This window comes from Rhopilema esculentum, chromosome 10 (genome assembly GCF_057945365.1).
Source record: "Rhopilema esculentum isolate cy_ngs chromosome 10, ASM5794536v1, whole genome shotgun sequence".
NCBI lineage: Eukaryota > Metazoa > Cnidaria > Scyphozoa > Rhizostomeae > Rhizostomatidae > Rhopilema > Rhopilema esculentum.
Window position 1 is genome coordinate 15,100,788 of NC_142824.1, and position 14,851 is coordinate 15,115,638.

The 14,851-nt window shown below is 35.7% G+C and overlaps 2 protein-coding genes across 4 annotated transcripts; one reads left to right on the plus strand and one right to left on the minus strand.

Annotated features, from left to right (window-relative positions):
- Positions 1 to 1,196: 1,196 nt before the first annotated feature.
- On the plus strand, positions 1,197 to 8,528 carry LOC135684462 (uncharacterized). 2 transcript variants are annotated; one of them, XM_065200040.2, is made up of 4 exons: positions 1,197 to 1,833; positions 3,254 to 3,480; positions 4,828 to 5,405; positions 7,754 to 8,528. In XM_065200040.2, the coding sequence occupies exons 2-4, from the start codon at positions 3,266 to 3,268 to the stop codon at positions 7,954 to 7,956; spliced, it is 996 nt and encodes a 331-aa protein (XP_065056112.1). In that variant the 5' UTR covers positions 1,197 to 1,833; positions 3,254 to 3,265; the 3' UTR covers positions 7,957 to 8,528. The 2 variants fall into 2 exon arrangements, with proteins under 2 accessions (XP_065056112.1, XP_065056120.1); XM_065200048.2 differs by lacking the exon at positions 1,197 to 1,833 and having other exon boundaries at positions 1,840 to 3,480.
- Positions 8,529 to 8,673: 145 nt separating this feature from the next.
- On the minus strand, positions 8,674 to 12,113 carry LOC135684504 (uncharacterized). Of its 2 annotated transcripts, none has more exons than XM_065200095.1 (5): positions 12,029 to 12,113; positions 11,308 to 11,359; positions 10,592 to 10,735; positions 9,555 to 9,662; positions 8,674 to 8,895 (listed from the first exon to the last, which is right to left on the minus strand). In XM_065200095.1, the coding sequence occupies exons 1-5, from the start codon at positions 12,050 to 12,052 to the stop codon at positions 8,858 to 8,860; spliced, it is 366 nt and encodes a 121-aa protein (XP_065056167.1). In that variant the 5' UTR covers positions 12,053 to 12,113; the 3' UTR covers positions 8,674 to 8,857. The 2 variants fall into 2 exon arrangements, with proteins under 2 accessions (XP_065056167.1, XP_065056160.1); XM_065200088.1 differs by having other exon boundaries at positions 9,555 to 9,797.
- Between the last annotated feature and the right edge of the window lie 2,738 nt (positions 12,114 to 14,851).

Below are 14,851 nucleotides of genomic sequence, written 5' to 3' on the forward strand. Positions count from 1 at the left end.
AGTTAGTCAAGAGACTGTAAAAGAACATTTGCATGTAAGATAAACACTGCAGCCGCTTTGCGTTTCTTTGCCTTCATTTTGTTAGCGTGAGTGAAAAGTCGAGGGAAAAATCGAGCGAAAAATTGAATTGTTTGGCAATCCATGCTCGACTTCGCTCGATTTGGGGATCAAATGTTGAGAGAAAGATCGAGCAAAAAAATCGAATCGTTTGGCCAAGGCTTTAGGCCTATTGTGAAAGGAGCAAGGGGTGTAACGTAACGAATGAGAAATTATTAGATCAATGAAAGTAGGCTGCTTTCTGGAGAACTGCGGGAAAACTAGCTGGGCGGATCCAATTATTGCGGAGTAAACTGCCTCGATTGCGGAAAGACACCCGTTGCACCTAGGAACAATTAGCCCGAGGTACTTTACTTAGTTTAGGCGGATTCTTATCAAATCGAAACTACTGGGAAACTGCCTGTGATGTCTTTATGGAGCTTTTAAGGTATTGTAGATTCGCACTCGATTGTAATGCATCGTGGTGCGATTTTGTGCGGTTGCTTGTGTGATGAATTTATGGTCTCTGGTCAGGAAGATGTTTTGAATTTTTCGGATGCATGTTCATAAAAAACAATTTTCTTCGTATAGTTTTTCTTGGAATAAGTAGGCGATGACATTTACAATAAAGAAGTGAGAAACTCAGAAGAACCAATAAATCTGCATCAGAGATGTGTTTGCAAGATTTTAATCTAAATGGCCTGGTCCACTGCATGAGAAGCCGGAACTCAGTTTTTACAGCGATTGACTCGAAACCGAACAGATCGAATTCCAAGCTCTTTCTCCACCGGAACCAACGTAAGTGTCGGGATAGGCATCGAACTCTTATATAATCGACTGCTTCGCTAAAAGATTTCAATTTGGTATGTCTATGCAACTTCTGCTTGAAAAAAGAGACGTAAATCTAACCAATAAGGTTGTAGGTTGTCCCTGTAATGCTGTAATAGGTCAAGGCTCTTGCGCAACCGGCATGCTTTGCGACTTTATTTTCGAAACGAGCCTAGTATCGTATAGCATGTTAGTACCAAATACTGTTCAGTTCCCTTCACAAATGATGCTGGTTGCAAATGAACCTCTACAGCAAATGATGCTGGTTGCGCAAGAAGCATTTAAGCTGTAATTCATGTAAATTTCTCTTCGCTTTAAAAGAAACAATTCCGCTCTATGATCAATTTTTCAGGATATTTATTCTTATGAGAAGTTTAACATATGACGATGATGGGCATTTTTTTAATAATGGCAATATTTTACATGTCAATGTTTATTTAAAAATAATTAAGGCTAGATAGGTTTATCGAAATGCATAGGCGTGATAGATACTCAACACATTTTCGAAAGCCAGTTGACCAAAGTATGTGAACAAGTGTCCCGTCTCTTTTAACATCTTTACAACACGTGACAAAAGACAAAATGTTACACGAAGCTTATCCAAAATGCAAGACTTCGCAGTAGCATTCAACGGGGTTAAGAAGAAGAAACACTTCATTTTTTGTATTAAATCAAAAAGTACAGAAGGCAGCTGGATTTAGTCTTTTAATCGGCACTTTTTGTGCCTAAATGTAAAATATATGTAGCGAAATATTCGTTTAAGCCGTTTTTGGGGCAGAAAATCTGTTCAACATGATTTCTGCAGCTGCATTTTTGTTACCGATCAGTCTTTACCCCCATCTGACCAAACGCCTGTTTTTTATAAATACCATGACACTGCGCGCATTTCTTACCTTCTGCAAATTCTGAGCTGTTACAAGAAGCCTGAAGATTGCACATCAACAATAACATCGTCATTTCATATTGACAGTAAGTATAAACCTTTTCTTTTCCACTTTTTTGAATGTGCTATGTGAATTTTAGCTTTTCGCCTGAACAACCGCCTAGTATTTTAGCATTATGGATAGTTCATCTGATACTTTTGCTGCATGATTACGATCAGAAAAACGCTTGTTTGATGTTAATGTTGTTGAGTTAATGTAACTATAATTTTAGAAACATTTTGTCAATTCTAGAAAATGTCTGGTCGAAATCTCAGAAAATGTTGGCAATTTTCGCATATCCCTAACCACAAATGACGTACGTTCTCTATTATATTTATTAATAACACATGCATCTGGTTACAGTCGATTAACAAACTAAACAGCAACAGAGTGCAAGCAAAGTGACAGTAGAACATTAGATTTATTACTGACAAGATACACGTTACACTTATCTTTTCATTGTTCGTGTACAGGCCAGTCTATACATAAAAACATTTCAAGTATACAGCGATAAGTATAAATCAATTCGTAGGCCTGAATGCAATTAATGTCTGGCATTATCATAATAATGAACACCAGTAGCCTTTGGTACACGAATCGCATGTGCTTATAGTTTTCCTCGGGGATGCACCAACTTAACCTCTGTTGTGTCATCGCTCTTTTTCAATCTTAATCCAAATGTTTTAAAATGTTTATTGACTCAAGTTCAATCTTTTCTCCTCTTTCGTCAACCTATTAATATCTATCTTTCAGCTTGTAACTCAGACGGAAAAAACCTTAATGCTTGTTATCTTGTACTTAAACTTTCTTCGAAAATACTTTTTTCTATCAATAAACTTTCAGATATGCCAGTAAAATCTTACCCTAGTTCAGGCAGTAAAGTTGGTTATAAATATGGTTCTTTTTAAGTTTCTCTGATGACTAATGTACTTTCTTATCTTCTTCTCAAATCAAAATTTTGAAGTTTCACTCCGTTTGCAACATAATTGAAAAGCAGAAAAGATGTTCAGTTTAGTTGAGAGAAGACTTTGAAAAGATATGTCATGACTATTCCAAAGTTTTTGCCAAATACTTACCCTGTTCTGAAACCATGCCATGGCATTTCATGAAGTGGACCTCTTTCTAAAATTTTCTAAGTGTGAATTTTAGGGAGAAGACAGAAAGTGAATCCTCTATTCCACTCTCCAGGTCTAAAGAAGGAGAGTTTATTGAACAATGAAGTTTTTAGTGGTCGCATCAACAAATTGCTACGAAAAAGAAGGCGTTTACTGAAATTATATATGTTTAGTTGATGAAATAGGTGGAATAGTTTCAGAAACCTTGATTTGGGACACCTTTTTTCTGTTGTCAAGTGAGTTGAGAGTGGTGGGGGACGTATATAGAAGCGTTCGTTGAGGAGAGCAGGAGTTTTGATCAAAGAATACACCGTAATCAATTTTTGAGGTTGACCTTCTCTTCTTAACTAGGAAAGCACCAAGATGGACGACTGCTTATGGAGACCCCCAGCATCTTCTATTACAGTAATAGTCTGTAGCATCGTCTTCATGCCAACTGCTCTCTTTTCGTCGCTGCCTGTCATCGTAGCATTCTTCAAGAGAAAGGCAACAGGAGTCAAAACAGAGATGAATTTATTCGTACTTGCATCTACCATTGCAAGCCTGTTCAGCATTTTAGTAAACATATTGAGAGTTTGGTAAGGAACCTGCACAATTATTTTGTCTTTTGAAAGATCATAAGATCATTGTAAATAATCTTTTGGGAAAAAACTAGCAAGTTACTTAGCCAAAGGCCATATGCTCCAAACTAGCATACTATTCAAATGCTCTAACGTGAATAAAGTAGGCATAGAAGGGGGCCTATTATAGGGGGTCAAAAAGCCCAAAAAATCAGCAAAAAGCCGCAATCCGCAATGAAATTAAGCGCAAAGATTCGACCGCGCTCGCAAAGCGTGCCTTGGGTGAAAAAGCCAATTATTCGCTTATAAGAAAAAAAGGAAACCTTGCTAGAAGTAACTGTGTGTCAAATTCTTAATTGGTTTCCGCTCTCTTAGGCATTGACGTTTCTGTAAGAGTATAGACAAATCCTCCTATGAACCTCAATTTATCAAATAATACTCCAAAGAACAATTTTTATTGTAATGCACGAACAAGGTAATTTGTAAATCTTTTGACGTCAAGTGATATCTTGGGCTAAATCTTTAGCTTTTACGAAATTGAAACGTTATAGGATTTGAATTCTTTAAAAATTATTATTATTATGTTAAGCTAGATTCTTTGATTCTGTTGCGTGTTCATGTCACATGTTTACTCCCTTTCCGGGAAATGTGCGTCACTGTCATCGTGTTATATGATGTTTCACAGTGTTCCTTTGATTATGTGTTAAAATCATGTAATCCAAGTTTCAGAATCATTTAGTCTTACTGTTTTGACGATAGAGATAACATAAACGAAGGAGAATCTTTTGTGTGCTATCTATTTGAGGCTTAGGCCCGTTGGCCTAGCCCAATTGGTTCGCTTGCAAAATCACCGCCATAAGAAAAACCCGTATAAACATTTCAAAGCAAGACAAATAATAGCATATTATTATACAAATATTAAACTTCTATTTTTTGCAAAGTCTTTTCGGGTTTCACGCCGGCAATTCTGAAATCCTAAGAACATTCAGCAGTTATCAATCATTTAGTTGCACATTTGTTTTTACATGATTGAATTTAAGCTTAACTAAAAAATAACTTAAAGCTACATAAGCTATTTGAAATAATTACACTGTGGCTATATTTTCTTTGACGATGTATAAACCTATACTCTGTGTAAGGAACTAAAATGATGAAATCCTTTAATGGGTCTGCTGTTTAACTTATCCTTTTGAAGGTCTACCCTAATATTTCTTAAGCTATTCTTTCTATTCTCCGACTCCAGGCATCTACTTTGCTAATGTTAATAACTCAGTCAGCTGTGGCGAAGTTTTTTTAAGTCTAGTTTCGTAATTTATGCATTATTTTGACGATGCAAGATTTTAAAGCACTTCTTCGGTTGAATAGGCACCATTATTTATCGACAAAGAGACTAGATCCATTGTCTCTCTATCCGTCTGTTGCTCCTGCATTTGTCGCTTGTCACATATTCTGGATCTCCTCACAATTCATCGCAGCGCTGTGCATCGTTGCCATCTTGCTCCTCTACATGTTTGACCGCCAGGCTACAGCTCGACGCCTCCAGAAAACCCGTTCAACAGTTTGGTACACGCTTGCTGTTGTAGCCATCTACCTAACCAGCTTTGGCATTGGTTCCCTGACCACTGCAGTAGGGCTGTCAACAATGTTGAAAATCAAAACCATCGTGTTTTGCGTAATTGCTGTACCGAGTGCTGTTGTGTCGTTCTTTCTGATATACATAAGCTGGAATGATGGAGCATCCACCGAAGGCAGGCAAAGTACTGTAAGCATCAGCGAAAGAGAAATCCAGGCTTCTGGAAATGAGGCCTTGCCAGCAGGGGAGAAAAATGAAAGCATAACTGTTGAAGATAAGCAGGAGCCTGATAGCCGCCAATGTGATGCTCAATTTGATGTCTCTATCCTGTATAAAATATTCGTTTTTTGCGTATTTGCTCTGATGGAAGGTAGGTAGTGCATATAAAAAATGCCAATGGATAGATTACTAGGTGGGAGGATGATCTAGGGTAGGTCCAGAGCAATGCCTCACAGGCAAGAATCTATTACGAGCATGCGCAGTAAAGGGTTGATCCGTGGCATATTTAGCTGCGTCTAAAAGCACCAAAACAGGATTTGCTTGATGGCTGAATAATGTATGCTATCATTGCCCATGACATAATTAGTAAGGCAGGGAAGAATTATCGACAAATAGATAGGAAGAAATAACGATGAATTCTTTACAGATTTAAATAACGATGCAAGTCAAAACGAGGTCTCCTTGATAAACGGAACTTCTATTAAGGCCCCTCAATTTCCATCAAAATATCAGGTATTGAGAATGAATCAAAACAGAGAAAGGCAGAATACGGAGAAACAGTACTTAACAACCAAAAATAGCAAATTATTACATTGCTAAAATATTTCAGTTTTAAAATTTTGCTTCGCTTCTTCCTTGGCATTATGGTTTTAAGACAGTTTTTAAATGAGTTTGCGTCACACACCCGAGGTGATAATCTTTTTTCTGATTTTGCTGCTTCTAAGGACGGCGGTAAATTGCCAAATTTATGCGCTTCTAGCGGATCATAAAATAAATGGATTCAGAATGTATATGCATCTCTCTTCATAGCTTTGCAAATTATTTTCAATCTGAATAAAACTATCTATTTCTTTTTTCAAGTATTACAGTGCTGTGCATGCATTTTTATACAAATTAATTTTTCATCATGAAAGAATAATTTTTCGATTGGCAAATTTGCTGAGCAAAATGCGATAAAACATATGCTCAAATTACTTAGAATTCGTATTACCTGGACTTTCCAGCTTACTAGATGAAACTTAGAGTTCAAATATCTGATCATCTTCCCATCAAATAAACTCATTTTTATCATATCATACCTGTTGAAATCAAAAGTTTAGTAGCCTCTTTTTAAACTGCTACCTTGATGCTAATTACATATCCTGATTGGGCAAGATCCTGAATGTAAAGTATTAGAAATAAAAGTGATTTTTTAGCAACAATTAGCATCAGTTAGTGATGTCTTTATTTGTCAGCAAAAAATTCATCGAAAAGCAAGTCTTTGAAACAGCTTTGCCACATAACTGTCAAAGTTGTCATTTTCTACCCCTGCATCTTCAAAAGCTCATCAAAACCCAATCTTGCTTCTCCGGCTTCAGGGCCATATCTTTGTTGCGGAATGGAAATCAAAATTTGGGAGATTTAGGAAAAGGAATGACATATATTTGCTAATTGTTTCTGGAGCTATGCTGTTTTGTCCACTTTTTTTATTCTTTAAAATCAAATCTTCAAACATATGTCAAGCAAATCTTCTGTCACTGACATACAAATTGTGATTGTTTCTTTTTGCTTTTTCACATAGTTTTACGCCAAGAAGGCCAAACATCTAACTTAAGTTAAACTTCAAAAACTCAAACAGGGTTGTTGTAATCACTAGTCAAAACTTGTTGGGGAGAAATTTTGCAGCTACAGACAGTGGGGTTTGTTAATTTTTCTTTTGTTTTCAATTGCCAGTGACACTTTTATTTTAAGAAATTTCGCATGCCCAGCTGAAAATCACAGTAAGGGATTTTTATGTAATTTTTGAGTTTTTGGTTGCTGTTTCTTAAGTTTTGCTTTCAATACTCAAGTTTATTAATTCTTTCGTATTTTAATAATTCACTATAGCATTTTTTAAAAAACTGGGGTAATTCACTTGGGATTCTGTTTTCGCTTTGTGTAGAGAAACATTTTTCTGATGCTGTTATTCAATTCTAAATGTCTTACTGGCATTGATCTATGCAGCATTGTTTTATAAATTCCCCTTTATCAAATCCACAATTTCTACAACTACAGATCCACAGATTTAATTAACAATTTCAGAAAGTGAGTCAGATTCACATTTTAGGCCCTGGACGTGTCTCAAAGTCTGTTTGAGAAAATTCCTTCAATTATAATCAAATTAAGTGTATTAATGTTGTTGCTATTTTTATAATTCGATTTTGAAAATAAAAACTCAGCTATTGCCACAAAAATCTCACCAGCATCCTCAAAAACCCTTTTCATTTGCAAGTGCGTTGCACTATAGACGCAGTAGGCGCAAATTGCACGAGCTTCCAAAAATTGTTATGCTTGGTGCAGACGAGAGAGGATATTGTAAAATTATTTCAAAAGAGAAACTATTGCAAATCACATGAATGGTATTCTTGTTGGTATGCCTGTTAACACTGTACAACAGTACCTAATTTGTAGTTACCTTATATTATCTTGTACCTACTATCCTATTGTCTTGTTTTAAACTTAAAGATTTCTAATTTTCAGGCTTGCTGCTTTTTGTGGGAGGGTTTATCGATTCCAAGAAGTGTGTTGCATTGTTTTGGATGAAAGACATTGGATCTATCCTCATGCAGTGCTACCTCGCTACCAGCCCGATCCTGTTTATTGCTCTTTGTCCGTGCCTTAAAGCGGAAATAATCTTGATGTTTTGGACACCAAAAGGCAAAGTACAACCGAACGGCATTTAACAAGGTCAAACGCTGACCTTGAATGAAACTATAGCCATATAATGATCTATTCACGATTGCTAAATATTGATGTTATAACGATCGATTGATCATTACTCAAGAAAATCGAACAGAGGTGGGCATTGATCATTTTCTTTGGGGGGGGGGCACGATATTGTCTGCTCAACTGACAAGAATTTTTAGCTCAAAAAAATTATAAGGCGACATCAAAAGTATGAAAATCTACTCAGAATAGTTATATTTGGTTCAGAAGTCAAAGCATGAAGTAATGCCTTACTCCAAGACAAGCTTTTTGCCATATTTTAACTCTTTTTAGCCTTCGCTTTCCATTTACCAGTCTTTCGGCCACAAGAGTTAGCCCAGATCGCAACATTAAGTTTAAAACCCGAATAGCAAATTTTTCCGCCAATTTACAATCTGGTAGGGGCTGTTGCCCTTACAAATCCCCACATGTTCCGCCCCTGGCATCGAATCCAAATGCAACGTTGGATAAATAACTTATTAGGTAATTACCATAATGTATTTACATGTATTGCATGTACTGTATTGGCAAGATCTGTATAGCATTCAATGAACCAAAATCGAAATGCCATTTTCTCAATTAACAGTACAAATTGAGAAGAATGTCAATGACGCGAGCCAAACACTCCAGATGTAGTTTAGATTATAGATAAAGTGTTTTCTTTGAGCAGAGCACAAATAAACTAACACTAACTGTTTATACCACAAATTGACATATCATCTATGTAATAACAACGTCGTATTCAGTATCAAAATTTAAAAGTTTAAATCAAGAACTCGACTATTTAAAATATTCTATATGACGTTATATACACTAAAGCATCTTGGATTAGTGCCCTAGAATTGTTACGTAGGATTAAATGTTCTAATAAAAGAAATTCTAATCAATGTTTGCGGGTATAATCATCTTTTTGAACTCTGAAATAGAAAATGGAAGCTCATTATGAAATTATATAAACTACATCATCATCTTTACTTTACCGTTTATTATAATCGGGAAAACAAATTTCGGCTCTCTCAAAAAACAACAAAAATTCTGTGTCTAAATTTTGATTCTATTTCCCCCAAGGAGATACGAATTCGCAAAAATGAGTTGTATGATAAATAGCCAAAAAGACCACAGTGTGACGTGACTGGGGGCTATATTTTGATTGCATATATTTAAGACAGACTTTGTTGAAGAAGAAAAATATAAGCGGCTTTTGTTTTATTCTAAATTCAAACCTGCATCAAATCGACTCGAATCTCTAAGTTCCAAACTTTCGTCTTGTTTAATGTAATTGTTGCTCAGTGATATTTTGTTTGTATGATATGAAATTAGTTGCTACTTCATTTAGTACTACTCTACCACACCAATCCAGATTTAGTCAACACATGTAGCAAGTGATCCCCCTTGCTAGCTGCCGTTTCATTCTTTCTTATCCTGTTTATTGGACTTTACTTATTGCAAATTCTTATTCTTTTTCTCATTTTAAGTCGTTGTGTATATCAAAAAACACGTCTAGATAGTTTAGTGAAACGAAAGATCGTATCAAGATAAGGCCTATAGTTGCAGAATTTGAAAGCATGCAACATACCTTCGAGAGAGACTTGTCTATCAACATCTAGTTGAAACACTTTCAGAATCTGATCTTTATCTGTTTGTGAGCAGGTTTCCATGACATCGAGCAGCACTTCTCTGATGTCTACAGACGAGGCAAACCCTTTGTTAGTTCTATCAAATGCGCGAAAGGATTCGACTATTTCGTGATCCTCTTTCTCTGTATCACAATGTGTTGAGATAAAGTCTACAAAAGCTTTGAATCCAACTTTGCCACGCCCTACAAAAGAGCACCATGGGTTTTTAAACTCTGGTTAGGTTATGAGTATGCGTATTGTAGCTAGTTTATAGTAGGAGCTAAAGTTCAAACAATTTTTGGAGCTGAAGTTCAAACAAAAGCAAATTTTGAAGTTTTTGAATGCCAAATCAATATCGTTATTTTGCACACGCTTTTTTATAAGGAACCTACCTCAAGGCCTAGTTCCAAAAGTTCCTTATTCGTAGACCTCAAATCATCAAGTAGTACCGAAAGTTCCTTAATAGTTGCTTAATTTGTTTTGACTAAATAAGCCCCTTACACTTAATAAAGAAAAAGGCGAGACAGCATTTGCGGAAACTACTCAATGAAGCACTTGAAAAACGAATAGCAAACAATCTATGGGAGTATTGGCTGCAAATGAATGGAACAAGCTTTTTAGTTCTTGATGCTTGCAGTTATAAAAATTTTTCAAATCGAAAAGTTCCTTAAGGATTTTGTTTATAGTAGTATAAGTTCTTTAAATATCTCGGCCTTCTACATGTAGGTTCCTTAAAAAGTGGTTCCTTAAAACAAAAAAAGGCGTGTATAGGTTGAAATTCGAATGAACAGAAATATCATAGAATAACTTTCTCTGTCATCTTTTATGATAATCGTCTCACTCATACCCTTCAAAGAGTAAGCGTTGTAATCATATTTTAGCTTTTTGCTGTCACTAACCTATTTCTCTCCACGGGTAGTAAAAGACTTAAAGAAAGCTAAAAAACAATGAAGATGAAAATCAATCAATCAAGCCATTAAAAATGCCAGCTCCTCACGTTTATGAACGATTTCGAGCTCAATATTTTGACAATCAGTATCAGTTGGGTTAAAGCCGAGCTTCTTCATCGTCTTTGTTACTTCTTTCTTTGTCAAGTATCCTTTATGATTTGAATCGTAAGTGATAAAGGCATCACTGTACTCTGAAATAAAAACAGCAAGGCATCATTGGCGTTTTTATACTTTAATTTGCGTCAGGATAAGAGTTCAGTCATTTGTGACAGATTCTTGAATACATAGGCGAAAATATACGAATGAATTTTATTTTTAGGAATGATTGCATACTTGTTAACATAGTTTTACCAAGACATCAAGAATATTCTTTACTTTTGTTTCCGTTTTCAAACAATCTTGCATAATATATTCCTCGGTGACCAAACTTTTACCCATTAAACTAATTCAGTATAAAGCCAAATTTTCAAAACAAAATTTTGGTACAACTGTTTCCAAGCTTTTTTGCAAATGTTTATGCTAGGAAGTGCTAATCATGATAAATGGAAACTTAGGGAAATTCAAAAGAAATTCATATTTCCAGCTTGTCGATAAGGTATTAAAAATGTGAAGCAAATTATATCTCAAGCAAGAAAATCTAAAAACAGCTACATCGTTTAAAAGGTTTTTGCTGCATTTTTTGCATCAGCAGATTCTGGGTATTATGTATCGCAGAATAAAAGATTTATTTTGTAGTGATATTTAAGTTAAAATAATCTCGTACCTCTTAGATTTTCATCTGTAACGCATGGGCGCTTTTTAAGCACACGAATTGTCTGCAATAAAGTAAATCATAGCGTGTTTAATCGTGGAACAGGCGTTTCTAAAGCAAAAGTACTACCACGTTTGCACGGGACAAACTTGCTTCAGTGGAATCTTGAGCCAGCCATAAAGTGCGTATATGAAAAAATGGTTTCCCAAAAACAACCAGACCAAAACAGGCTCTAATTCAAAGAAGGGCCAGTACCGGATCTGTTCGGGGCCAAAAAAGAAGCATTTAAGGCCACAAATGGCGAGTTCGTGTCAATACAATCCCCTTTTCGACAAAAACTGGCGCATTCTGGTACCAGAATGCAAGCAAGTCACTTTCTTTCGTTTGAACGTCACACAGACTTTTTAATTAAGCATATATTCAGTGTCTCTTTTTCTTCAATTGTTTTCAATTGAGAAATGCGTCTTCAAAATGATAAAAATGATAGAATAATTTCTTCTGTGACATGCTATGGACAAAACAGAAATAATTAAGCCAGTTCCTAGTCTTATGCTTTACTATTAGAAGTTGTGCGATGTCCAACTTTATCTGTTTAAGATCAGTATGCATTAGATTATTCACATAATCGTACTACCATATCCGTTGTTCATTAAATGCAAAGAAAGAGGATACTTTTGATATGTAACTTTAAACGCTGTTGCTAAAAATAAAAGTGACTATAAAAATATCATACTTTTCGGCTGTGTTTTTTCTCCATGTTTTGTCAAAATTCTTTCATGCTGACTACTAACAGAAAATCGTCTTTGATCGGCTTTTAAGTCACTAGTTACCTGTCCCATATTCATTATTGAAAACAAAGATTACTTTAAGTGCTTAGCAACAAGACCGTTTTCTATCAGCAAAGGTGGACAGAACAGGTCCTAGATATAACAGCTCTGAATTCACGCTGCATGCGTTGACGCAAAGAGCACGATAGGATTGTTCCAGTGATTCTCAATGATTCAAAATGTTCATCTTTTCACAGTCACAAATCATAAATTAAATATGACCCCTCTATCGGCATGAGAAAGATCACGTCATATTGCGTAGTTGAAAATATGTTTACATTTTTCCTATTAGCGGTTTAGCTGTTGTCTTGGGCGATTAAAGAGGAATAGGGTATAGCCTCTATCGAGAGGCATTGTCAAGTGAGAAAATATCCTGACTCAATTTATGGTGAAATATCCTTTGAAATATGCGGTGTCCAGGACCTGCGCTAAAAGGAGGTCCGCGGGGCAAATTTTGTGTTAAATTGTGATTTTTTTTCAAGCAAATTGTGATTGTTTTGCTTGCATTTGTTGCATTTAATACGTACATTATTGCAGCAGAACTCATCAGGTTCAGTGATACATATTCGCCCTTCTTACGTTCTCGCTTTTGCTCTACATTGCGAAACAGTAAGAAAAGACCTTTTCCCATAAAATTCCAACCAATAAAAATTGCTAAAAAGATCCTCTGGAGAAACACTTGGTTTGTAGTTCTGTTTCGGGTTTACAGAGTTCCTTCAAATTTACATTACAGTGGTCAATTTTCCAGGCTGCTTGGGTGTTGAAAGACATCTGCTCGAAAGACCTGACATTGGAGCATTCAAAATGGAACGAACTATATGTAAAAAGTGCTACCATGTGCTACCAAGTGATTAATCAACGCAAATTATTGAAGTGAATACAGCCAACATAGAAATTGTAGAAACAATATCCCGGATTGATTAATTAAAATTGTTGGAAAAAATAAAATAAAATTCAAGTTTTTCAAGTTTTTTTCTAAACACGTGTGAACCGGCGGCCTTTCGGTATATAAACAGCGCCAAATGTTGAATTATCGATAAGAAAAGAAAAATTAAAAAAATCAATCAACGCAAATTAGGGCCCTTCTCTCCATTTTTCACTCATTATTTTGACTTTTTAAAACTGGTCTGCTTGATACAAACAGTGAGTGCATCGAGCATATATGCTGGAAATCCTTACCAAAATTTCTTGCGAGTACATAGAATTAATTTGTCATAGTTTCGATCATTTGGTGAGCAACACCTTTGAACAAGACTTAAAGGCATTGAGTCATGATAAAATGGATTGGGTATACCCTAAGTGCCAAAATCCGCTGAGTCATGATTTTCATTACTGCCATGCTATTGGTTGACCTGGAACTGGTCACATGAACTCACCTCGTACTAATTGACAAAACAATTTCCATCAATAGCAAGTTGTCAACAACGGATGCAAGTATCACATGAAACAGCAGCGATCACGCCGAAACCAAATGACCCCCTATAGAGAAAGCCTATTTACCATGACTCAATGCCTTTAAATCAATTTGTCAATTTTATTAAGATGTTAGGGTATTTATCCTAAAACGTTCTTCAGACATTTATATTTTTGCGACCTCATATCCTGTATGATTTTCTTTCTCAAATTCTTTACAGGTACCAGATTATTTTCTCTATCGAAACCGCTCTCTGATTAAAAGGCAGCTCTTTGTGTTGAAATAAGTAACTTTATTAATCATTTAAGAACAAATGAATGTAATCAGTTGGGAAGGCGCGCCTTATTTTGTTTTCTCACATAGAATGGTTACCGTTAAACGAAAAGCATTTAACTCTATAAATACAGCAACCAGCTGAGAAAAATGTGTAGAATGAATTCTTTGTGATAGAGCAGATCACTTGTAACAGGCAGTTGTTGCTAGAAGCCGCTGTAAGAGCATGTCGTACAATCACAAAAACTTATCAGAATAAGGATTGTTACACACTTTTTCGGTTGTATTCAAAAGCAAAAGCACGAGATACAGACTTTGGTATGACCTTCGTCATAAGTTCACTGAAAGATCGCAGATTTCAGAGTATAGAAAGAAAAATTATAGAGATTTGCAAATCTCCAGAGTTAGATTAGAATATGTTAGACAAAGTTTCTACTTCTCTGGTGTCAAAAACTGGAACAATATCTCTGACAGCACTCGATAGAAAGAATCAATCGCTCGTTTTAAAACAGGATTAAGAGAGTATCTTTTTTAAGGCTTTTAAAGTACAGGACCCCATTTTCGTGTTAAAATATTGATAAATATATATAAAATTCAAACGCTCTTTCAGAAACCCTACAAGGTCACCTTAGCTGGGAAGGATATCGAGAAAAAGTGCTGCACCATTAGTAAGGGCATAAAAAGGTAAATTGAATTGCTTCAGCTTTTTGCGTGTGTCCATTATCAGAGGTTTCTCAGTTTTTGTCTCGTATTTGTTTTCACGTTTCACGGTTAATTCCAGTTTTCTTCCATGTTTGATGCACTGCCCTAGTTTCCTTTTACAAGAAACCTGTCGTGAAAATATTTAGATAAAAAAAATATATACCCAGTTGTTGATCGAAATAGGCCAATCAGAAACGCAAACACGTGACTGTAAAGTTTGCCCAATAAGTGTCGCTTGCCTATTGAGAATGTTACAAATGGAGTCCTAAGGTAAAAATGAACTCCTGCTACACAATTGCTTTTTTCATGTTTAGGCAGATAGATTCCAAAATCGCTAGAT

What these genes read in the sequence shown, in the direction of transcription:
- LOC135684504 (XM_065200088.1), bottom strand. Translation starts at nt 12,052, where the DNA reads ATGGAGAAAAAACACAGCCGAAAA. An exon ending in GCTCGAAATCGTTCATAAAC is followed by an intron (nt 9,798 to 10,591) that starts GTGAGGAGCTGG and finishes GCTCTTTTGTAG; the next exon opens with GGCGTGGCAAAGTTGGATTC. An exon ending in TAGACAAGTCTCTCTCGAAG is followed by an intron (nt 8,896 to 9,554) that starts GTATGTTGCATG and finishes TTTCTATTTCAG; the next exon opens with AGTTCAAAAAGATGATTATA.
- LOC135684462 (XM_065200040.2), top strand. Translation starts at nt 3,266, where the DNA reads ATGGACGACTGCTTATGGAGACCCCCAGCATCTTCTATTACAGTAATA. An exon ending in GTAAACATATTGAGAGTTTG is followed by an intron (nt 3,481 to 4,827) that starts GTAAGGAACCTG and finishes TCGGTTGAATAG; the next exon opens with GCACCATTATTTATCGACAA. An exon ending in CGTATTTGCTCTGATGGAAG is followed by an intron (nt 5,406 to 7,753) that starts GTAGGTAGTGCA and finishes TCTAATTTTCAG; the next exon opens with GCTTGCTGCTTTTTGTGGGA.